This window comes from Acomys minous (assembly GCF_964271855.1).
Source record: "Acomys minous genome assembly, chromosome: 6".
NCBI classification, from domain to species: Eukaryota; Metazoa; Chordata; class Mammalia; order Rodentia; family Muridae; genus Acomys; species Acomys minous.
Window position 1 is genome coordinate 101,431,469 of NC_140487.1, and position 23,418 is coordinate 101,454,886.

At 52.2% G+C, this 23,418-nt stretch overlaps 1 protein-coding gene across 1 annotated transcript in view; it reads left to right on the forward strand.

Moving 5' to 3' along the window:
- The window catches only part of GRIK3 (glutamate ionotropic receptor kainate type subunit 3), a 220,954-nt gene that overhangs the window by 158,068 nt on the left and 39,468 nt on the right, over nucleotides 1–23,418 (forward strand). Inside the window, exons 6-10 of the mRNA XM_084786254.1 lie at nucleotides 2,639–2,812; nucleotides 3,463–3,606; nucleotides 8,236–8,343; nucleotides 11,821–11,934; nucleotides 20,016–20,219. Of these exons, the coding sequence (XP_084642380.1) occupies nucleotides 2,639–2,812; nucleotides 3,463–3,606; nucleotides 8,236–8,343; nucleotides 11,821–11,934; nucleotides 20,016–20,219 (744 nt within the window). The remainder of the gene's footprint in view (nucleotides 1–2,638; nucleotides 2,813–3,462; nucleotides 3,607–8,235; nucleotides 8,344–11,820; nucleotides 11,935–20,015; nucleotides 20,220–23,418) is intronic.

The window sequence follows — 23,418 nt, forward strand, 5'->3', positions numbered from 1 at the left end:
GAAAGTTAAAATGTGGCCGAGAGTGGTGGCGCACACCTTTAATCCCAGCACTCGGGAGGCAGAGGCAAGTGGAGCTGTGAGTTCAAGGCCAGGCTGGTCTACAAAGCGAGTCCAAGATAGCCAGAGCTGTTACACAAAGAAACCCTGTCTTGAAAAACTAAACTAAACTAAACTAACAAACAAAACAAAGAAAAGAAAGAAAGTTAAAATGTGTGATAGTCCCCACGCTCACTCTCACCGAGATTGGTACCATTTAGATACACTCTGGCCATCCTATTGTTGACTCCCTTCCCTACTTCCTCCTGCTCTTACCCACCCTCCTCCCCATCCTAAACACTGGCCTAGAGGCACAAGGCCATACAGTGGTCTTGGTAATCATAGTAGTCACAAGGGGTTGGCTCCAGGACCCCCTTGGGTAGTAACTTCTATAGATGCTTGTCATAGTTAGGGTTTCTGTTGCTGTGATGAAAACCATGACCAAAAGGAACTTGGGAAGGAAAGGGTTTGTTGCACTCACACTTCTGTATCACGGTCCATTGTAGAAGGAAGTCAGGGCAGGAACTCAAGCCGGACAGGAACCCGGAGGCAGGAGCTGATGCAGGGGCCATGGAGGGGTGCTGCCTACTGGCTTGCTCCCTCAAGGCTTGCTCAGCCTGCTTTCTTACAAAACCTAGGACCACCCGCCCAAGGGGTGGCGCCATCCACTGTGGGCTGGGCCCTCCCACATCAATCATTACTCATGACAGTACCCCCACAGACTTGCCTGCAGACCAATCTTATGGAGGCATTTTTTTTTCAACTGTGGTGCCCTCTTCTCAGATAATTCTAGTTTTGTGTCAAGTTGACATAAAACTAGACTGCACAATGCTCAAGTCTCTTGGATCAAATTGCATCACATTTACATATTACTAATGTATGCTCTTATCTCCCTTAAACCAACTCTAGGTAATGTACAATACCCGGTGAAATGTAAAGGCTGTGTAGTTTGCTGTATTGTTAGGGGACTGTGGTGAGGAAGAAAGTCTACATGTTCAATTAAAGATGAGCAAATATATATATATATTTATATATATATGTATTCGACTGTTGGTCGAATCTGCAGACGCCCATGGACATGGACTTGGCCCTATTTGTTTGGGCAACTCAGGATGAGACTTTCTTGCCTGGACTCCAAGCTCTCCTCTTCTCTGCAAAGGAGAGATGAATGCACACAGTGCCTTCCAAAAAAAGGGTCCTCCTGAAAACATGGGGGAAGCAGGAGTCTTACACCACGAAGGAGCATCTCAGAGACCACAGGACGCCCGTGCACTATGTGAGGTCTGCTCTGTGGTCTCCAGCCTGTGTCCCTTTTGATTATCTGAGGCCGCACTGGGGTAAGCGTAGAGGTAGGGGCGGGCTTCAGGTTCAAGATGGAAGGTACCTCAGTGAAGGGAAGCGGGAAAGTACAGACAAGAGATGCGATTTCCCCAGTCCTGGCCTGCAGCCAGTCTACATTGTCCAAGTATTTGTCTTTGAAAATGAAGACGTTAGTCTGAAGTAAGTGTAGATTGGATACATTCTAAGTCAGGAGGGAACAGCCGGGTGGTGAAACAGAGCATTCGAGGAATTGAGGGGGAGAATCGAGGTTTTAATGGCCATAGAGTAGAGCAGCCAGGTCACATACAAAATAGATTAATCTCCTCCAAAGCAATAAAACCACAGCCTTAGGGGTGACCTTCATGCTAGACACAAATCTCATGTTAATCAAAAGTTTGGGCTCTAACTAGCATCAATAGCAGCTCCTAACTCGGCAGAGTTAAGAAGCCCCCCCCCTGTCCCCCCCATCCCCCCCACCCCCGCCCCGTGACCTGCAAGCAACTGCTCCACCAGTTGAAAGCACATGATGTTTCTCTTGTGTCTCTTTAAGTTTGGAGTGGTTTTGAACCTCCGGTGCTCTGTGTGGCTCCTGTGAGGACTAACTACCCTTCCACATGCTCTATTCTCTGCTAAGGGGCAGCTGGCTTTTTCCACTGCCCTGCCTCTTGGCACCTTGCCTCTCAAGCCCATTGGCCAGAGCTGGGGTTGCAAGAGGGGCCAGAGTTGGCTAGGCTTTCTATCCTGTTCTCCAGGGCTATCTGCCAAGGGCTTCCCATCTACCAGGCTGCGTGGGGCCTAACCATGGACAGTCCTCTGAACAGCTGTTCCTAGGAGGCAGGGTGAAAGGCCCTGTGCCATGGAGAAGAATGAGGGGGAAAGGCAGTAGGATTTTTTTTTTGACCCCATTCACCTGTCTATGATGGGAAAAAAAAAATCCTCCGGCCATTCTGCTTTCTTCAGTGTCATTTGGAGATGCCTAGGCCCAGCACCTCCCAAAGGTCCTCCCAAACAAAGTTATAGGGTTCCTCTGGTTTCTGTAAAGGGGAGCGATCCCCCATTTTGTAGACGAAGAAACAGGCTGGTGGCTTCCGTAGTCAGCATGTGAGGTCAGTACCAGGAGATCCGAGTGGACTCTGTCCGGTCCTCTATGGGTACTTCAGTCACCTTTCATGCAAAGGGCTCTTCAGGGAGCCGCAGTTCAGGCCCAGGGATGCCCAGGGCCAAAGGGTGAGAGGGGAGGGATCTGGGCCACCCCTTAACCATGTCAAGCCTCTCTCTTCAGGATCTCTATGCACTAGACCTGGAGCCGTACCGCTACTCAGGCGTGAACCTGACTGGGTTCCGTATACTCAACGTGGACAACCCCCATGTCTCAGCCATTGTGGAGAAGTGGTCCATGGAGAGGCTACAGGCAGCTCCCCGGGCAGAGTCGGGCCTGTTGGATGGAGTGATGATGGTACAGTGGGCAGGTGGACAGATGGGCTCCAGGGACCCTCCCCTCTCTCTCTCTCCCTCCCTCTTTCCTTCTTGTCTTTCATTTCTTTGTCCCTTTTCTCCTTCCGTCCTTCCTTCCTCCCATATAACACTCCAAGTCCAGCCTGGACCTCATCCTATCTAGCCTTTTCTTCTTGCCAGTTACTGAGGCCCTTCGGTAACTAGCTCAGTAACTCGCCTTATATCAGCCAGAGCCCCATGAACAAACAGTCCCATGCCAAGGGCAGCCTCTGATGGAGACACAGGCTGGTTAAATACGGCTTACAGAGAAGCGAACTAAACACCATGGACTCGGGGTGCGGCTGGCAGGTGTGAGGCTGGGAAGGCAAGAAAGGAGAAAGAAGAGGGTGGGATTAGGTAATGGGTCAGGCAGAGGGTCTGAAGAGAGAGCCTTAGCTTCAGAGAAGAGGGTGGTACTGGGGTATCCACAGACTAATAAGGCCACTGAGGCTGGCTGGCCTCTCTTCCGGGAATAAGGCAGGGCTCCCCCTCTGGGCCTGAGGGCCTGTTTCCTCCCCAGGACACCTTGAGCTTGTAGTGGGAGAGGGGCAGATGGGACAGGAGCAGGGATGCCGCAGCAGCAACGCTCAGACAGGCCTGTGTCCTCTGCAGACCGATGCAGCCCTGCTCTACGACGCAGTCCACATCGTGTCTGTGTGCTACCAGCGAGCGCCGCAGATGACCGTGAACTCCCTGCAGTGCCACCGGCACAAGGCCTGGCGTTTTGGTGGCCGTTTCATGAACTTCATCAAGGAGGTGAGTCCCATGGATGCTCCCGTAGCTAGCAACTCTCAAAAGCAGCAGAGAGCTGGGATGCTCAGGTTTGCGGAGGGGGGGGGGGGGACGGAGGGTCAGACTGAAGGGGGTCTCTACTGCATACAGACTTGGGCAGTCACCTCACATCTCTGAGGCTCACTTTCCCCAGTCTCAAAGAGGATTGAGAAGCCCAAGTAATCCAAGGATCCTCTCCTCTGTCACTGTCCTCTCTGCTGTCACTCTGGATACCCATCGACAGCCAAATACACTCAGCCAGGGATTCATGTGCCAGTGCCTTGCCGCTGGATAGCAGCTTGGGGTGAGATGACCAGCTCAATTCCTCCAGTCAGAACTGTTCGGAAGACAGAAGGCCTGACCAGTGTCTAGTCTCAGTAACTAGAAAGAAGAAAAGGCTAGCCAGGGCTATCCTGTACGAGAGTGAGTGGGTGACCATGACCAACACAAAGGGGCTCAGGTGAAGCCCCCTGGAAGGTCCAAATATTTCTGCTCCTTCCCCCCCCCTCGTGTGTGTGTGTGTGTGTGTGTGTTCAGAAACTAAAACATAAGCAAGTTGCTTTGGAGTCCATTTATTTACTGATAACCGTTGGCTGGGGGTTGGGTCTAAGAGCTGGGCCCCGCCTGGCACAGCAGGTCTGCCTGCCCTGCTTTTTCAGTTAGCATCATATGTAGTCATCCTAACTTCCTTTGGGGTAGCGGGGTCCCAGCCAGAGGGCCTGCAGCTCACACTGCTTCAGGGACCCCAGCTCTTCACGCCTGACCCCTTAGAAAGCATCGAGGCTCTGCCGTGAATGCCCACGGGCAGCAGATCCTCCATTGCCCGGCCTGGAAAGAGAAGTCCTAGAGTTCTCCTCTGCCAGCTGTGGTGGGCGCGCCCATCCTTTACAAACCTCCTTCTGTCCTCCTTAGGGCCATGGAGGTCAATCAAGAGTAGCCATGAAATGCTCACGGTCTATAGCTGGCCACTTTCAGGACCCAGGTTCCCTGCAGAGTCCAGTCTTCCCTTTGTCCATTTCCAAGCTGCCCATCTCCCTGTCTGACGGCGTGACAGTAAATCATTTTAAAGACTTGGCATTTCCGTGAGGAGCTGCAAAATACCAGGCCGGAGTTCAGAGCGTGTGAAGCATCTTTCATTTAGCGAGTCCCGAGTCTCTGCTAAGAGGGGGCGGGTGGGCTGAGAAATGTCACAGGGAGGAGCTGCCCGTGGCTCCCTGCCCTGCCCCTGCCCACCCGCCCACAGACAGGCCGCACCTGCTGGCATTTAATTCCTCTGGAGCTGACAAGGAGGAAGGCCTCCTCGGCAGGAGCAAGGCAGCTGAAGACACCTGCTGAGATTTCCCTAGGGGCTAGCAGCTAGCCTGAGGGTGTGGGAAGCCAGAGGGATGGGGGAGCCAGCCCGAGGGAAGCCGGGCCTCCCTGTGAAGTCATAAGCAGAGCTGTTCACCTTCTCTGATGTGGCTTTTAATCTCTGTCCCCTTGGCTCCCAGCTTCCCTGGCTCTGTGTGTGTGTGTGTGTGTGTGTGTGTGTGTGTGTGTGTGTGTGTGTGTCCGTCCCAGTTTCCCACACTCCATGTACACTTATGAATGTATCTGTGTGTCTGTGTGTGGCTTTGTCCTTCTGTCTATATGTGTGTGTGTGTGTCCCAGATTCCCAGGTTCCGTGTGTGTGTGTGTGTGTGTGTGTGTGTGTGTGTGTGTGTGTTTCAGTTTTGCAGGCTCCATGTGTGTGTCTGTCTGTCTCTGGGTGGTATCTCTGTTTGTTACATGTCTCTGTGAGTGTGTGTGTGTGTCTGTGTCTGTGTGTATGTGTGTCTGCAGGTGTACATTCATGTGGAGACCAGAGGTAGATAGCATCCTCCTCTGTCACTCTCTGCTCTGCTTTTTGGAGTTGAGCCTGGGTCTCTCACTGAACCAATTAGGTGGGCTAGCTGGAGATCCACCGTTTCCACCCTACCCAGCGCTGGGGTTACTGGTGCCTACAGCCATACCTGGCATTACTATGTGAGCTCTAGGGAATCTGAGTCAGTACCTCATGCTTCTGTGTCAGTTGTTTTACTAACTGAACTCTCTCCCCAGTGCCTCAGGCCACCTTTGAAGCTCAGTATTCACATCTGGGAAATGGAGATGATGATATTACACACACACACACACACTTCACAGTGTCACATTTTCAGTGGCTCCCCTAAGGCCAAGATTGTAACTCTGCTATAAACTCTCTCCCGGAGCCTGGACTTGCCCAGAGGCCTGCTCTTCTTCCCCAGCTGAGGGGCAGCTCCATTTCCAGGAGCCTCTTGGGCTCCAGAACCCACAAAGGAAATGTGATAATCCATAACACTCAGTCATGAGCACACACGCAGAGATGGTACTGGGCACTTCATCCATGTCTTTAAGGACCTGCTGACCTGTAGGTTGTTAAATAGAGCAAGCCTCTTTGTTCCGTAGCCTCCTGGGGCTCCATGGTGCGGCCTATGAGTTAGGACACATTTTGTCTGTCTACTTTTTTTGTTCAGAGGAGGGCTTGAGACAGAGCCTCAGTAAGGAGCCCAGGCTGATCTGGAATTCACAATCCTCTTGCCTCTAACCCAGCTACCATCTACCATTATTTGTAAAGGTCTACAGGGACTCCAAGCTGCCTGAGAACAGGGAGACCCTCTAGGCCTTTAGTTTGGATTCAAAGAGAAGTTTCCAGGGCCCAGAAACTGGAGAAGTGGTGAACATACGATGGATACAGATACTCATTCCAGAGAGAGAGGCCAGGAGCCATGTTCAAAATACAGGCTTCTGACCAACCCAGTGCTCGGCCAGGGTTCCAGACCTTCTTGCTGTGCACAACTCCCCCCCCCCATTCCTCCCCCTCTACACACTAGGCTGGCTCAGGAGCCTCTCCCCCACTGGCTGTCTCCCTCCTATTTCCCAAGCCCCTCTCTGCACCCCATGACCGCACAATGGGTGATGGGTCTTCTTTTCCCAGACACAGAAATCTAACTGCAAAATACCCACCAGCATTAGCCCCAGGGAGAAAGAAGAGGGAAGGGGTCCAAATCAAGGGGTGAGGGCCTGGGACCAGAGGTCTAGCTGCCTATTAGCTGCCTATTGTACAGTGCAAGCTTTGGGGCTCCCTCCAGGCCTGTTTCCCCATCTGTAACATGGCTGCTGGGGAGGTGGAGTGACACAAACAGTGAGATTGTGCCTCGGGAAATGACTCCACCAGTGAAGTGCCTGCTGTGCAAGCATGAGAATCAAAGTTCGAATCCCCAGGACCCACATACAGAGCTGGGCACAGCATCATTCTGTAAGGCAAGGGCCAGGAAGGCAGACAGATGAATCCATAGGATTCCCCGGCCTACCAGCCTAGCTGAATCAGGTAGCTCTGGATTAGGTGAGGAGAGACACTGTCTCAAAATACAAGATGAAAGAGCTAGGGAGATGGCTCTGCAGGCAAAAACTCATGCTGTGCAATCCTGAGGACCTGAGTTCAAATCCCCATAAGAGCAAGGCATGACTGCGCCCACCTGCAGCCTAGACATTGGGGAGCAGAGGCAGGAGGATGCCAGGAGCTTGTTGATCAGCTCCCCAAGACAAAAGGGCAAGCTTCAGGCTCAGAGAGACCCTGTCTCGAGAGAATAAGATGGGGAGACATAGTGGAGGACACTTCCAGCCTCCATATGGCCATGAGCCCACACACATGTATAGGCAACACACACGTTTATCTTATCATTGCTATTATTACTATAAGTAAGAATGGTTACTGGGGACCCCCAGGAAAGAGACAGTCTAGAATAGCCAATGCTATTGGACTTCTCATATACAAGTAGGAATGGCCGTGAGCTAATCGCCTATGCACAAGCACGGACTGTGGCCGGAATGTCCCGCCCTGGCCTAGAAGACAGTCCGCATGAAGTTACACCTGCCTCTTTTGCTAATGCTAACAAAATGACAGAAGCTGCCATATATCCAGGCTTATTTCTCTGTTGTTGTTGTTGTTTGTTTGTTTGTGGTTCCCCCCTCCCCCACCTTATTTCACTCTCACAGCACTTTGGAAAGATGGATACCACGATTGGTTCATTTTCTAGCCGAGGAAACTGAGGTAGAGAGTACTAGGTCACAGAGCTAGTGGCATTGACCCCAGCACTTGGACTGGCAGATTTCTCAGCTGTGGCATGGAGCTGGCAGACAGCAGGTTGAGAGCCTTTGAATCTAGGGCTAACTCTCCAAGGCTGTGGCTTTGTAACCAGAGCCTGCCGGGCCTCTTCTCCTCGGTGAGTCTCCAGCTCTGCTCACCTGCCTCCCAGGCCCTCTCTAGGGCTCTGACACAGGCTCCCCCTTCCCAGGGCTTCGAGGTTGGGGGGGGGGGTTCATTTGAGCGCATCCGAGATCGATGTTGTACACAAGAAGGTGCAGATGTAGAGCTGGCTAAAGAGCGTAATAGAATTTATGGAAATCGCTGGCTCGCACCACAGCCCGAGCAATGATGGAGGTGATTATTAATTAATCATGGTCTTGGGGGAACAGTATCAGTGCAAGGAGTAATTAAAATGAAGCATTGTACAGTTGTACCGAATGATGATTTATGAGCCCGAGGAATTGCCGCTCTGCCCTCTCCCTCCGCAGGCTCAATGGGAAGGATTAACTGGACGGATTGTTTTCAACAAAACCAGTGGCTTGCGGACTGATTTTGATCTGGACATCATCAGCCTGAAGGAGGATGGCCTGGAGAAGGTGCGTGGGCTGCGGAGGAGGCTCCGCCAAGGGCCCCGGGATGTTGGAAGTGCCTTCTACAAAGGCCCAGGCTGAGGCCCACGGGCTGAAGGGCAAGATCCACTGCGGGCACCCCCTTGAGAGTCAGCCGACCGACCTTCCACGGTCTCTGCAGAGCTGTGGACCAGAGGAAACCCTAGAGTCCTATTACACTCGAGGGCGCCAACCTCAGTGGCTCAGCTACAACAGATACCCATGCCATCGCTCTGGGAGCTAAAGCCGGGCGGGGAAGCACAATCTGAGATTTGTGGCACAAACTGGCTGTCTCTAAGACCCTGCGGGGCTTGGCCAGGGATGACAGCATGCATATTAAACTTTTTCTAACCTTCAAAGATTGCCTACATGGGATAGTAAACTCACGGACCCTCGAGGCATTTAGGCATTAAGATTATCTGGGAGCTGGGAGTGGTGGTGCATGCCTGTAATCCCAGCACTCGGGAGGCAGAGGCAGGTGGATCTCTGTGAGTTCGAGGCCAGCCTGGTCTCCAAAGTGAGTCCAGGACAGTGAGACCCTGTCTCGAAAAACAAAACAAAACAAAAGATTGTCTGGGAGTCTGAGAAAATCCTTACCTTAGAGAGATGTTGAAATTCTTGGGGCCTGGGCTCCCCTCAATTCCAGCTTCTCAGACTGCTGATTCCAGCATTTAGTCAAAGAAAGCAAGCCTATCTGGACCTGGAGCCTCTCATCTGACCAACAGAGAGCTGTTCGTCCCAATGTGATCTGTGACAGTCCCCAGGGACCTTCAGCATGTGCTGTAAAAGCCAGACTGCTGGGCCAAGAGAGGGGGACTTGAGCTGAGGCCCTAGTTTTCAGCATCCAGAGGAGCCAGCGGCTCAGCCCCATCCATCCCATTGCAGCTGGTCCCTGAGAGCCACCTGAGCTCCCCACCAACCCCGAGATACGGCATTTATAAGATATAAAGAGCCATGGCCAGGGGGCTAGAAGGGTCCCTCTGCTGTCACTGGGCCTTTAGGGTAGACACCTCTCCTCTCTTCCCGCCTGTATGCATGGCTCAGCCTCTACAGGGGGTCACTGTCACCCCAGTTCCCTGCCTTCCACCTCACTGAGTCCCTTCATCCACCCTGAATGTCCACATAATGGAGCTTCACCAAGCCCAGCGCTGCCTTGCCCGTGGCTCCCTCATTCCGAGTCAGTATGCTGCAGCCCTTCATTAAGGCCCTGTAGACTCTGAGAAAGTCTTCAGCTGGCCTCCGCACCCAGCCCTGTGTCCTCTGCTCCCCACAGTTGACTCATGTCCCTGCCCCTCCTAAACTTCTGGGTGTCATCCCACCCCGATGCCCTGGCTGTGGAAGTGACATCTGTCCCGCATGCATGGACCTGGCTCTGCTTGGCCTCAAGTGCTAGCCCCCATATCCCTATGGTCCCGGCTTTCCAATTTTCTCCTGGGTCTTCTCATCCACAGTACAGTGGATGGGTGGCCCGGGTGGCCAGGAATCCTCACGCTTCGTCCACGACTACTTCACCTCTTGTGTGACATTAATTCCCAAGGCTAAGGCTGAGGCCTTCCTTCCTAGGACCACCGCGGCCTACTCACTGCTCCAGGCCTAGGCAGACTCCGTTGAGTTCCTCAGTCGTTTTTTTAAGCTCCCCCAGTGCTGTAGAGCGGCCTTCCTCCTCGGCAGTAGCGCGGCTGGCATGCTCACAGGTAGCCGCCTAGCTTTGCTCTCTCAGCCACTCATCTCGAGGGACAGCATCAACTTCTAGGGATAGTAGATGGATGGCACACGTGCCACCGCTTTCCGCTCCTGTGCCCGTGGCAGGCATCAGCAATTGATCACTGGAGCACTCTTTCCATCTGAGCCCACCCTGCAGCATCCATCTCCCAACAGCCCTCCAGGCAGCTGGTACAAATTGACCGTAGCTAATACTCAAGGAAAACTCTATTATCCCTGGATGGAGGTTGGCCTGCAGGGTACCCACCAGAGAGGCTCCCGGTCATAGCCACCTGGGCCTGTTCTTTCATCCGCATCCTGCCTGGGATCTACCAAGATACCCAGTGAGGGCTTAGAAGAGCTTGCTGGGCTGGGGCTCCCCGCTTTTCACCCACCTCTAGACAGATGTTCGCTGAGTGCCTCCTGCGCCTAGCCCTCTTGCTCAGCCCCCAGCCCTCTGCTCAGTATCCCCTCACTGAACTTGGCCCACTCCTTCCCTGCCATTTCCTGCTTCCTCTCCTTGTGGCCTCAGTGGTCCACACAGGCAGAGAGCCATGCTGAGCTCTCAGCACAGCCATGGCCTCTCATTGCCTCACTCTGTTTGCTAAGCTGGGTCAGAGCTGATCCAGCTAGCTCCAGCCGGTGGCTTTGGGAGGATTAAGGCAGAATTACCCAAGCATAATTACGCATCTCCCTGCTATCTGTCCTGCACAGCTCCCTGAGTGGGATGTTTGCTCTTGGCCTCTTTGTTTAATTGATTAGGTTTTCTGAGTACCCCCAACTGGGCCAAGGACAGAGTGGGTGTGTTGATGCCAAGGAGGAGCCAAGATGAGGCCCAGCTGGGAAGTTTGCTCAGCACGCACCTGCAAGAGGCCTAGGGCTTTAGAATGGCTTATAAAAAATTTTATCACATTTATTTATTCATTGTGTGTGCACATATGGACTCAAGCCACTGTGCACCTGTGGACACCAGAGGACAGGAGTCAGTTCTGTCCTTCTACCAAGTAGGTCCCAGGGATCAAACTCGGGTCATCAGGCTTGGCCGCAGGTGTCTTTAGCTGCTGAGCCATCTCATCATCACCCTGGGATGACTGTTAAACCTACCGCTCCATCCTTGACTTTTAGCCTCTGACTCTATATTCATAAGGATGCTGTGAAGAGTTTCCCATGGCGACCAGGGTATGTGCCCACGTCAGAGGTAAAACCACAAAGCAAACTGCCCTCCCTCCTAGTGCACACAGTTCACTAAGACTCAATGTTGCCACCCAAAACAGCTTCCAAGGCTCCCTGTTCACCCATAGCTCCTCCTCCACTTAGTGCACATGTGTGGGGCACTTTTCCCTCACCCCAACGGGGAAGCATCACCTCCATTCCAGAGTGAGCCTGGGCTCTGCGGGTGTCTGGCCTGAAAGAGACCAACTGAGTAAGCAGCTGGGAGCCCAGTGTCTTGTGGGGGGGGGGCAGGGGGGAGTGGGTGTGGCCCTGGCCCTTGTGTTCCTGCAGAGCATCTGCTCTGTTTTCCCAGCTCCCTGCAGCTCCTCTGCATTTCTCCTTCAGCCAGAGTCTTTGTCAGTGAGAGGAAAAGGAAAACTTCACACCTTGGAGTCTCCTCAGAGCGGGGAGGGCAGCAGAGTTGTCATCAGAGTTGTTCGCTCAAAACACACAGACAATTGCAATGACAAAGGCAGTGCTTATGACAATTGGAAGCAGATGGAAGGATTGACTCAGCATCTGTTTGTTTTTTTTGTCTGTCTGTCCATCCAGGTTGGGGTGTGGAGTCCAGCTGATGGTCTCAACATCACTGAGGTTGCCAAAGGCCGAGGTCCTAATGTCACTGACTCTCTGACCAACAGGTCACTCATCGTCACCACTGTGCTGGTAAGAGCCTCAGGCCCTGCTGGACAGGCTGTCCGACCTAGAAGTGGACTGGCCATCTGACTTGAGAGACCCCTCCATCCCCCACCTGTCACGTCTTGATTACTCCTTAGGAGGCTTTCAGGAGACCAGGACCATAGCAAAGTGGATCACAAGAAAGTAGAGAGTTCTACGAAGGTTCAGAGAGCTCTTAGAGGAAGGCCAGAACCCAGGACCTCTCCCCATCCCCCAAGAGAAACCTGTGTTTGCCATTTTGCCCACCTGCTCGGCAGAATCCCTGTTTTCTTTGGATCACAAGAGAGACCTGACTGCTCATCACAACAAGGAGTGTGCTTTCCCACCTCAAGTCCCAGGGCCAAGCCTCTTCCCCTGAGCCCCGCCAGCTGTTGCAGGTGCTATGGCCACCCCAGAGAGCCCCAGGAACTTGTACACATGGCACCGGGCACAGGGCTTATAAAACCCCAGATCGGGAAGTTACGAACTCTCCCCTTGAAGAGAGCCACACCCCATCTCCTTTCTCTGATGAGTCAGTGGGTCTCATTTTCCCATGATGCTTAGAGCTTCCCCAGCTGAGACTCCTCCATGCCTTCTGTTCTCCTCCTGTCCTTGTTCTCCTGACCCACTTCAACCAGGAAGTGGCTCGTGGGCTTCTCCTAGGGCCCACGCACCTTGCAGTTCTTCACGTGTGACAGCCTCCTGGGCAAGGCACAAAGACAAACAGAAAAGCTCAAAGCAGACACTCATGCTGTCACAGCACAGCGCTTGGGGACTGTTCCCCCACTTTCCCCAGAGTCATCCCAGGAGAAAGGAGCCTCGCCACAGCCAGACTGACCCCTTTGGGGACAATTCTGGCCCAAGGAGACCTTTCAGAATATGGCCACTAAGTCTGTAAGGCCCATGTGTGGGGACCTGGACTTGTTCCTCTGCACCAAAACAACTTGGCCCTTTGGGATTTAGGAAGCCTTCCAAGGGTGAGGCCTGGACCCAAGTACCAGGAGCGTGCCATGGTGTTTGAATGTGGGGGTGGCTTCATCTACCTCCCCACCTGAGACAGTTCAGCCAGGCCATACTAGACCATCCTTCCCTCTAGTGTGACTCACCATGCATGCATTCAGTGGCTGGATGCTGGGCACCATGAAACAGGGATGAAATTATAAAATACCCCCATTCTTCCAGGACTGGCAAGGACACTGGAGTACTTATACATGTTGAGGGGAATTTTAGCCCTTGGGTCTCAGCTCCAGCCCCCAGTGTCATGGTCACTGAGAAATCTCATTGAAGACCGTAGAAGTTGAATAGGTATTGTGGACAAGCCGCTGATGTAGCCGGAGGAAGAGAGCCAGGAAGGTATCGCCCCGTCTTTGGGGGGGGCAAGAACCCCAGGAATCCCCACATGACCTTCCAGTCTTCAGGGATTCACTTTTTATTAAGGAGACAAATACTACAGACATAAATTTTAAAAAAAAAGATTTCAACAGGAACAGGAGAAAAACCAACATAAAATATAAATGATAACAATAAACAAAAAGCACCCAGGGATTTAAGGGAGACTGATGAGCAATTAAAGAAATATGTACGTGGATAAAAATAGGAAAGATAGAGGACAGCAAGAGGAGAGTGAAATAGAAAGGTTAGGAGGGAAATAACGAGGAGAAAATTAGGTAAGAAGAGCGATAAAAAGGGAAGGTATTAAGAAAGACGAAAAATTAAATAATTTACAGTGCTGGCTAGACAAGGTAAAAAAGTGTTCAAGCAAAAAAATGTCAAAAAGCAAAAGGATGAAAGTGTGACAATGCTAAAATATAAAAGGGTAAAAATAAAATAATAAAAAGGTGGTAAAAGATTAAAAGCAGAATTGCATGAAATGTGAGATATAAATAAAACACTCTTTGCTAGGCAAGATTAAAACAAGGTGAGAGAAATATGATTTCGGAGATGAGGAGGAGAGATGGTTACAGGAGCTGAGGAGACAGCCACAAAACAAGACGCCAAACAGAGCGAGCGCTGAGCTAAGGACTCCCCAGCAGGATGCAAAACGTAGCCACCTTAAAAGGCCACTGAGTCACACCCACTGAAATGGCAGCTGCCCTGTTTCGAGTGTTTGGAACTGGCTAGGGGCATGGTGACACGCACCTTTAATTCCAGCACTCAGGAATCAGAGGCAGGTGTGTATCTTTGAGTTCGAGGCCAGCCTGATCTACACAGTGAATTCCAAGATAGCCCTTCCCCACCAAAAAGAGTATAAATTGTTCTGCAGAGGCACAAGGCTTTTTTTTGTTGTTTGTTTGTTTGTCTTGTTTTGTTTTGCCAGAAGAGTTGGATCAGGCAAGCAACCCATGCTCCTGACCTGTTGCTCTTCACAGTTTCTTCACCACAGTAGCACTGGTCCCCAACCTGCAGGGCTCACTCCATCCCCAGAACTGGCTGGCTCTTAGGAACCCCAGGACGATGTGGGAGAGATAAGCCCCTCTTGGCTCATAGCCTGGACACAGCTCCATCTGTCCCGCTGCCCCTCAGCCTCACATCAGCTGGGTAGAAAATGGCCCAACAGCTCGTTGGCACCTGTTAGGATGGGAGATGAACCAAAGCTAAGAGCCCAGGCTTCAGGGTTGAGTCCTGGCTTTTCTGTTGACGTAATGTGTGCATGGATTGCCTGGTCTGTGCCTGTGGCCTAACTGACATAGATAGGAAGCCATGGGAGCCACTACAACTCCTTCCCAGAGCTGAGAGAGTGGATGTTAGTAAACTAATGTGTTGTAATGTAATGTGTTGCTATTGTAACGTATCGCTATTGATTACATATCCAGAGCTCAGTGGGCTCAGGATGACTACAACACACCAACCATGTATGGCCACAGGTAGAAGCCTGAACTTCACCAAAGACTTAGCACAGTCAGGGTGACGATTCCTGGCACGGGTGCACACTGTCTTAGGAACTTTCAATTCACACTTGAACATTTTTCAAGCCCAGTGAGCCCTCCGGGGACCCACCTCACAGCCCCAGGCTTACACTCTCTTGGATAGTTTTAACGTTTGTCACCTCCACCCAGGACCTTCTCAGCTCTCTAACCTCTCAGAGAGACACTTAAAGCTCCAGGTTGGCCTTTACTTCCTCCCCTCCCCTGGCCACGGCCTGAGCTCCTGGCCCTGGGGTCAGGCTGATTATTTATTCCTGGGACAGCCACACAAGTCATAGGGAGTGGCTCAGTCTGGCCCTGGCTGAAAACCCAGCCCCTCGCTTGGCTGCCTGTGTACAGGGCTGGCACCGCCTGCTGAGAGCACAGGCACCTGCCTGGCTTTCTTGGCATTGTCAAAGCAACCACACTTTGACTGACAGGCAGGTACCAAGGCACAGGCTCAGAACATCAAACTGCTCTGCCCCAGGGTCCAGGCCCTGGAGGTCCTGGTAAGGCCACCCTTCTTCCTGGGATATGGCCAGCCACAGCAGCCTGGGTGAGCTTATCAGCCCCATCTTCTAGTGTCTTTATTCTAAATCTCTGGGGTTAGGTACTCAGGGTGCCTTGCCCTGAATAGACAGATAGACAGGGGCCTCACTGTGCCCTCTGGCCACTCAGAGAAAGCCAGATTCCCCACTCCACCCCTGTTCCGAAGCTGGAAGCCTACCCCACCACCCTCCCTGCAGGCCCAGCCTGTCTTTTGCCTCTGCTCTTCCAAAATCTCATGAAAAATTCATGTACTCAGACCTCAGCTCACACGGAGAAAGCGCACGCAATGTGCTCCCGGGGCCCTGCTTTTGAAGGTTCAAGGTACTTTTTTGGCTGTGAATGTGAGTAGCAATGGGGGTGCATGTGGGTGGATGTGAATTCTTAGGATGGGCCACAAACGGCCTCTGGATACACAACCAGTAAAGTGTGCACATTGTGACCTACTTAGACTCAACTGCAGGGCAAGCTGACCCCCTCAGGACCCAGCAGCAAGAGAAGGGGAAAGCCAAGGCCAGAATGTGGCCTAGGAAGACCAGGCCAGGGATTCTGGATCCTCCCATTGGGGAGAAAAAAAAGTGATACTGAGCGCCCTGTCTTGTTCTGTACTGTAGCAGCCCAAAGCCTCAGGTCAGGATTCTTGGTCTGTGTGTTCAAGCAGGGTCAGGCAGACAGCACTCGGGCACGCGCGCCGTGTGTGTTGTCTGTGTGTATACAAGTACAGGTGAGCAGGGACATGGGGGAGACACAGCCTAAGTCAGGGCCTTTGTGGACCCAGCTATCAGATGACTAACTAATCCCCGAATCCAGTCCCTGTGGGCGTTGCCTCCTCTTTCAACCTTCTGGTCCGGTGTCTGGGAGAAGCTTAGCTCTAGGCCTGGCCTCTCTATTGCTAAGTGACTGTAGCGAAGCCAGATGGAGAGCCGTATGACAGAAAGTCGGGAAAGGTTATTTTTCTGGACCCCTGTTTTCGGTGACTTGTTGAGGAGAAATATTACCCCTGGTCCCACGGCTCTTCTCCCGGAGCAAAAGGCGAGCATGAAGTTATGAAATTGAGGGCACCTTCACTGAGCAATCGATTAGCAGCTGAGAGAGCCCGGTGAACTGGCTGTCTGGACATTTCCAGTAATAAATTGTGAAATAGTCCATGAATAAGTAGTCTTGGAGTTGAGAATTACCCCCTAGGAAATGTTGCTGGACTGGAGACGCATTACTAAGGCGAGCACCATTTTAATGCCCTGGGCTTCAGCTGTTAAATATGTATGCCGTCCGCCAAGCACTTCCCGAAATTAATGGCATTTTGCAGCTGCTCCGAAGGCAGCGTATTTAGATGGAGATGTATAGATTCTGGGGCCGCGGTGGCCTCACAAATGAAGTGCTAATTTTAGAGGCTAAGGCCAAGGAGGGGCGTAGGAGAGGGACGGGTCCGGGTCTTAGGGGCTTTCCCCGCTCGATTCCCTCCACTTCTCCTGGCAGCCATGATTGTTAGACCTTCCGATGGCATTGGGTGTGGCCTCTACGAGGGAAAAGGTCACCGAAGTGACAGGCCAGATAGCATGCAGGAAGAAGGAGTGAGTGTGAGTAATGATACTAAGAACAACAAATGCGTTGGCACCTGACACTCGCCAGGCGCTAAAGGCTTTTCCTAGGTGGGTTCATCTTATTCTTATTCTTGTTAGGATTAAGTTCTGTCGGGATCTCCATTCTACAGAAGGGAGTGGGCATCTCTCCCTGTCCTGGCAATGTTTTAGAGAGATGCTACCCGTCTCTCTAATTCCTTGGCTAAGCTAAAGGAGGCCAAGGCCACCAAAGGCAGTGGTCCAGCTTGCTCACTGCACAAGAGCATCAGTCAAAGGGGTAACACAGACCGACAGGTTCCCCGACACCCCACCCCCTCACCCAGGTTATCCACGGGGTGTGTGGGTACAGCATTACCTGGGGGAAAGGTCAAAGGCTCAACCCTCATTCAGCCTGACCCCTGACCCAGGCCCACCTGCACTTCCTTTCCACTGAGTGTTGAGCTGCTTTTGTGGCTTCAGGGTAGCACCAGAGGTCTAGGGCAGGACTCACCACCCCCCATGTGATGAGAACCCCCATGTTCTCAGACTCCCTGGATGGCCAGGAACCCCTTGGAGATCCAGATCCGGGGACTCTTTCTCATAAGCCCCTGAAGGACTCCCGAAAGCTTGAGCAGACTGGTCATAAGGTGGTGGTGGGGGGGGGGGGACACACTGGGAGACTAGGGGACCAGGATATAAGGACAGTGCCTACCCGACACAAAAGGAGCCTGGACTAAGGCACTGGCAGGTCTCTGCTCCTGAGGACATCCAACAATGATCACCAGAGCCTTCTGCTTCCCACCTTATCCCAGGGCCCATGAGGTTAAGAAAGGGGTCCTGACAATGGGGAAAACAACGAGACACCCCTCTAAGTACGCACTTGTGCTATTGTGGGCGTGGATGGCTCTCAGCTAGGAGTAGAGGCAATTAGACAAGAGCAGTGTGCTGCGATGGGGTGTAGGGGAAGGTGACCCGCAGGCCAGGGCAGAGGAGGAGTCGGGGCCAAGGAAGGAAATCAAAGCAGCTGAGGGGAGATTAGCTCTCAGAGTCAGGAGAGTCTGAGCTAGGAGTGCTCATTGGCTGGGCACCCGCTGAACTATTTTCAACTGCTGTGTGCCCCTGGGTAATGTAGTGGCCCTCTCTGAGTGTGCCTGTTTCTCCGTATATCAAATGGGGATAAGACCATCTATTTTCATCTTAATAAGAACGTAAACAAAGCAGGCTGACAAAGAGTGCATGGTGCACAGTAGTACTTCAACAAATGTAAGTTTGCAGGTGGCAGGGGGTGGAGTGGGGGGATTTGGTTCAACCACCCCAAACTTCACAACAGGGGTGTGAGTGGGGGATGGGATGGGTGCTTGAGGCCCACAGAATCATGGGCTAGCATTTTGACCTGGATTCTGGGGCTTCTGGATCTTGCTGGATCTTGCCCCATCTGAGCATCTCCAACTGGATGCTGTCAGTTCCTTCCTCCCCACGAACTTCCTTCCTCTCCTAGTTCTTCATCTGTGGCGCAGCCAGGCGTGTGATTTTGAAAAGTCAGACATCGCTAAGCCTTACTCTGTGCCTTCCACTGGCTTCCCAGCACCTGGGAAGAGGCACCTGACACAGGGCAGGCATCCCCAGACCCATAAACTACCTCTTGAGGACCAGCTGATCCCCCGGAAGCGGCACAGCCACATACAGATGAAGTTACCACTGTAGCCAGTGTTGGCTCACTGCCAGACCCCGCGCTGGGGGCTGAGGGCACCTTGGGGTTGGGGAAGAGTGTCTAATCTGTTAACTAAGTTGTTAACTTGTCTAATCTGGAGTAAACCGAGAGGTCACCATACCTGATGAAGGGCTTTGGCTGCACTGTCCTCCAACTTGAGTGGAAAGGAAGCTCACCCACAGCTTTTGCCTCCGTGGGTCTAGTGTGGAGCCCAAGAGTGATTTGCTAACAGGTTCTAAGGTCCTGGTGATGCTGGCCCAGGACACTGGTACAGCAGAAAACCTGTACTTTGGAATTAAGTAGTTCCTGTCCCACCACTTGATAGCTCTGGGTCACTGGCATCTATGTCAGACAGCAGCAGCAGAGCCCTGTCCCCTGTGCTGGGAACCATCCCTGGAGGTGCCATTACAAGGCACCAAGTTGGCTTTCAGAAAACGGGCTTGCCCTCTGCTTGCCTCTAGGCAGTTGGTCCAAGCCATTTGAAATGGTTTCAGAAGACCAAGACTCCAGGCCCTGGGGAGGTGGGATGGGAAAGTGCTCCAGTGCAAGCAGAAGGACCCATGTTCGATCCCTGGAACCACATGAAAAGCCAGATGTGGTGTCTCAGGCTTGAAATAGCAGTGCTGGGGAGGCAGAAACCGGAGGACCCCTGGGGTTCTGCAGCTAGCCAGTTAATTTTACTCAGCAAGCCCCAAGCCAATGATAGACCCTGTCTCAAAAACCAAGATGGTCTATGATGCCCACTGAAGTGTAGTGAACCTCAAGTGGTCAGTTCTGTTTGCAGGCATATAAGTAATTTTCTTTTTAAAGGGATTTTTCTTTTCGAGACAGGTCTCACTATTGTCACCCTAGAGGACCTGGAACCCTCTATGTAGATCAGGTTGGCCTCAAACTCACAGAGATCCTCCTGCCTCTGCCTCCAGAGGGCTAGGATTGAAGGCACAAACTACCAAGTCTGTCTGGGGGGGGGGGCGATATTTAAAAATACTTGCTACACTTGATGCATATTAGTTTTATTAGTCATAAAATGAAAGTAATAATAATAAAAAAAGCTCATGGTACACTCAAGCTTAACCGTTGGCCTCCATATACTTACACACACATAGGCACATTTACTCATATACACACAAGCACCTAATGAACGTACATCTGTGTATATGTGTGTGTGTCTATCTGTCTGTCTGTCCATCTGTCTTGGCTAGGTGTTGTGGCACATGCCTATAACTTCAGCATTTAGGAGATGGAGGCAGGAAGACCAGGGGTTCAAGGTCATCCTCAACTACTTAATGGTTTCAAGGTCAGCCTGAAATACAGAGCCTACCCCCACCTCAGTCACTTAGCCTGGCATCCCTCTGCCCTCTGTCCCCACAGGAGGAGCCCTTTGTCATGTTCCGCAAGTCTGATAGGACCCTCTATGGCAATGACCGGTTTGAGGGCTACTGCATCGACCTGCTCAAGGAGCTGGCGCACATCCTGGGCTTCTCCTATGAGATCCGGCTGGTGGAAGACGGCAAGTACGGGGCGCAGGACGACAAGGGCCAGTGGAACGGCATGGTCAAGGAGCTCATTGACCACGTAAGACAGGGCTTGGGCATGGACGGTGGGGTAAGGACAGGGTGGAGAAGGGTCTCGTGAAGCGGTATTTGAACATCCGGGCATCCCAGTGGGTGAAGGGTCTAAGGACTGGGGACATGGAGATGAAAGTTGTGTTCTTGGGGACTTGTCAAGATCCATCGGAAGTGTGCCCAGCTCTGCTAGGCCTGCCTGGCACAGGCTCTCCACCTTCTAGCAATTGCCGGGCCTTCCCAAGGCATCTTTGGTGGTGAGCTTGCTATGGAGAGGATTCACTCATCTTCTCGGCCTTTCGTTCCTTGAAGGATGTCCCAGGCCTGGGATTGGGGAAGCTTAAACAAACATACCACCCAGGGCAGGGACACGCAAAAGGATCTGTCACCTCCTCTAGTCACTGTGGATTCACTGGTGAGATGGATTACCCGAGGAGTGGGCTTGGGGCTGGCATGAAGGGGCTAAGACTGTACTGTCCAACACTAAGAGCCTCTCACTCTGCCTGGGAGGGGGAAGACCTGAGGGGAAGGATCATGTAGTCAGGGAGAAGGGGAGAAGTCCATGGGAGGAGCCTCGGTTTGTACACCATGAGGAAGAAGACGAAGAAGTCACAGGCCAAGAGAGGGACTGGGGCCCTCAGCTATGAGCACAGGCACACTTAGCTTCTGGGCTGCTTCCTCTTCAGTGAAATGTGCAGGTCACCCCACCCCACCCCACCCCACCCCACCCCCAGCACTAGGACAGTGGCACAGGGGTCACAGGTACCCGTGTGAAGCTAACAGCAAGCACACTCTGCCTCTTGAAGTCCAGACTCAGGACCAGCAGATCTGAGGGTCAAGAGCCTGCTTGTAGCTTTAGCAGATGTGTGACCTGGGAAGTTCTTCACACACACACACACACACACACACTCATTCACACACACATACACATACTCACACACATACACTCACTCACACACATACACACACATACATACATACACACATACATAAACGTATACACACACATACACACATATACACACACATATATACACTCACACACATATATGCACACATATACACATACAAATATACACACACATACACACACATATACACACACAGATACTCAGCCTCGTGTCTTCCTTTTAACTATAGGAGTAGTTAGTAACCACCAAAGCCGCAAAGGAAGATGTGGGACAGTAGCTATGTGTTATTTGTGAGGCTCATGGGAGCACTAGTGAAAATACTGCCCCCTTTCCATCTCAGGGTCCTCAGCATTACAGAAGCGAATGCCTATCTGAAAGAAACCCTCCATAAAGTGACAGGAGGCAAAGAGCAGATCTGCCTTGGACCCCTAGACCTGATTCCCCCCATCTTTAGAGCAGCCTATTCAGGCAGCTGTAGAAGCTGAGGCAGAGGCAGCAGAGAGATAGGAGCCAGACCTCAGACATGAAGTGGTGGTCCGGGTGCGATGCCAGAGAGTCTTTTAAGGCTCTGTGCCTAAGTGGCCCTGGACTTTGATCTCTCTAGAGAGACCACACTGGCCCAGAGCCAGGGAGGAGGCACATTCATGGCGGACACAGTCTCTCTATATACATTGTAGTCCGAATCAGTGTCTGGGCTCCCCACTGCTCTGCTCCTCCAGATAGAGGCAGCTGCAACAGGCTTGGTAAATCCCCTCTCCCCACTAGTTATTGGTGAAGGTACCATATGGAGACCTTAGAGGCAAGTGGTAGTGGTGATGGTGGTGATGGTGGTGATGGAGTTGAGGCACAAGAATCAGGTAGAGTCTGTCATGGTAGACCTATGTCCCTGGCCTGACAAACATGGTTTGTATGGAAGCCTAGCTGAGGGAGGGAGGGATGCTGAAGAGCCTCCACTGATGTTGCCACTTGGTAACTGTGTATCTCTGAGTGCTTCTGTCCTCTCACCTATAGAGGGGGATGGCATGCACAGAACTTGCCTCCTGGGAGTGCTGTGAGGGCTCAGCTACCAGGTGTGCTCGGTGCAGTCAGTCTGCAGAGCATCAGTCCTTAACGTCATGGTTTTTATTTTTATCCTCACGGTTACTCCTTGGAGAGTGAGGAGGGGGTTGTTCAGGAGTCCTTTTGTGTTCCCCAAGCTCCAGTTTCCTGCCTCCTCGGGGGCGAGAAAGATGATAACTGTCTCCACTTTCCTCTGCCCACTGTGAGGCTAGAAGCAGACAATGGATGGGAAGGGGCTTCTGAGCTACAGGCTTCCGTGTAAACGGGGAGCTATTAGTAATAACCGCAATTATTATGGAAATGAGCCAGCAGGACCGGATGCACCCCCCCCCCTTTACCCGCTTCCCCAAGCCTTGTGAGTGGGACTCTGGAGCCTGCCGGTTTTTTTTGCAGTAGGGGAGGGAAGGGGGAGGGCAGAGCCCCTGTAAGAAGGAAAGCCAGCCACATGTAAAAGGGGCTGAGCAGTCCTGCTGCCGCCCGCATCTCAGTGGCCCACGAACTTTGAAGAGCCAGTGTTTCAAAGGGACATGATGAGAAAGGCCGGCAGCAGCCAGACCCTCAGTGCCTCTCTCCTGGGGAGCCACAGGGAGCCTCATCCACAGTCTCTAGGCTTTGAAGGCCTGGTACCCATCAAGGCCAGGAGCTTGGATGGGACATGCCGGGGGACCTTGTTAAACCCAATTCCTCACAATTGATGAGCCTGTTAATCCTAGCTTGGTGCCATTTTTAATAACATCATAACCATTTATTAGTGTCGTCAGATAATTAGTCTTCTCGCTTGCTCATAGAGATGGTGGTAAAGACTTGGCAATATTATTACTTCCTTATTAAGGATCCAAACGGGGGCATAAAGATGATGGATTCCCACCTCTGGAAGTGTCTGCCCACCCCACCCCACCCCAAGGTCTATTTGGAGGTCCTGAACGGACCCTCCAACCAACAGGACTTAAACATCCTTCCCTGGCACTCAGTTGACCTCTGGCCCATGCCCACGCGGCTGTTCGTGGAGCTAGCACTGTGGGAGGTGGGCACCGTGAGGATGCAAACCCGTCCTGCAGACACACTCACCTTCCCCGGTTGCCTTTAACCAGCAGCAAACAAGTGTGATTCAACCTCATGTTTCTTCTAATCTCTCTCCATCGCTGCTTCCCGCTCTCTCTCGTCCCCTCTTGGGTGCCTCTATTCACCTCCTTGCTTTCAGTCCTCCCATGAGTCCTGATAACTCTATGTTCTGATAGA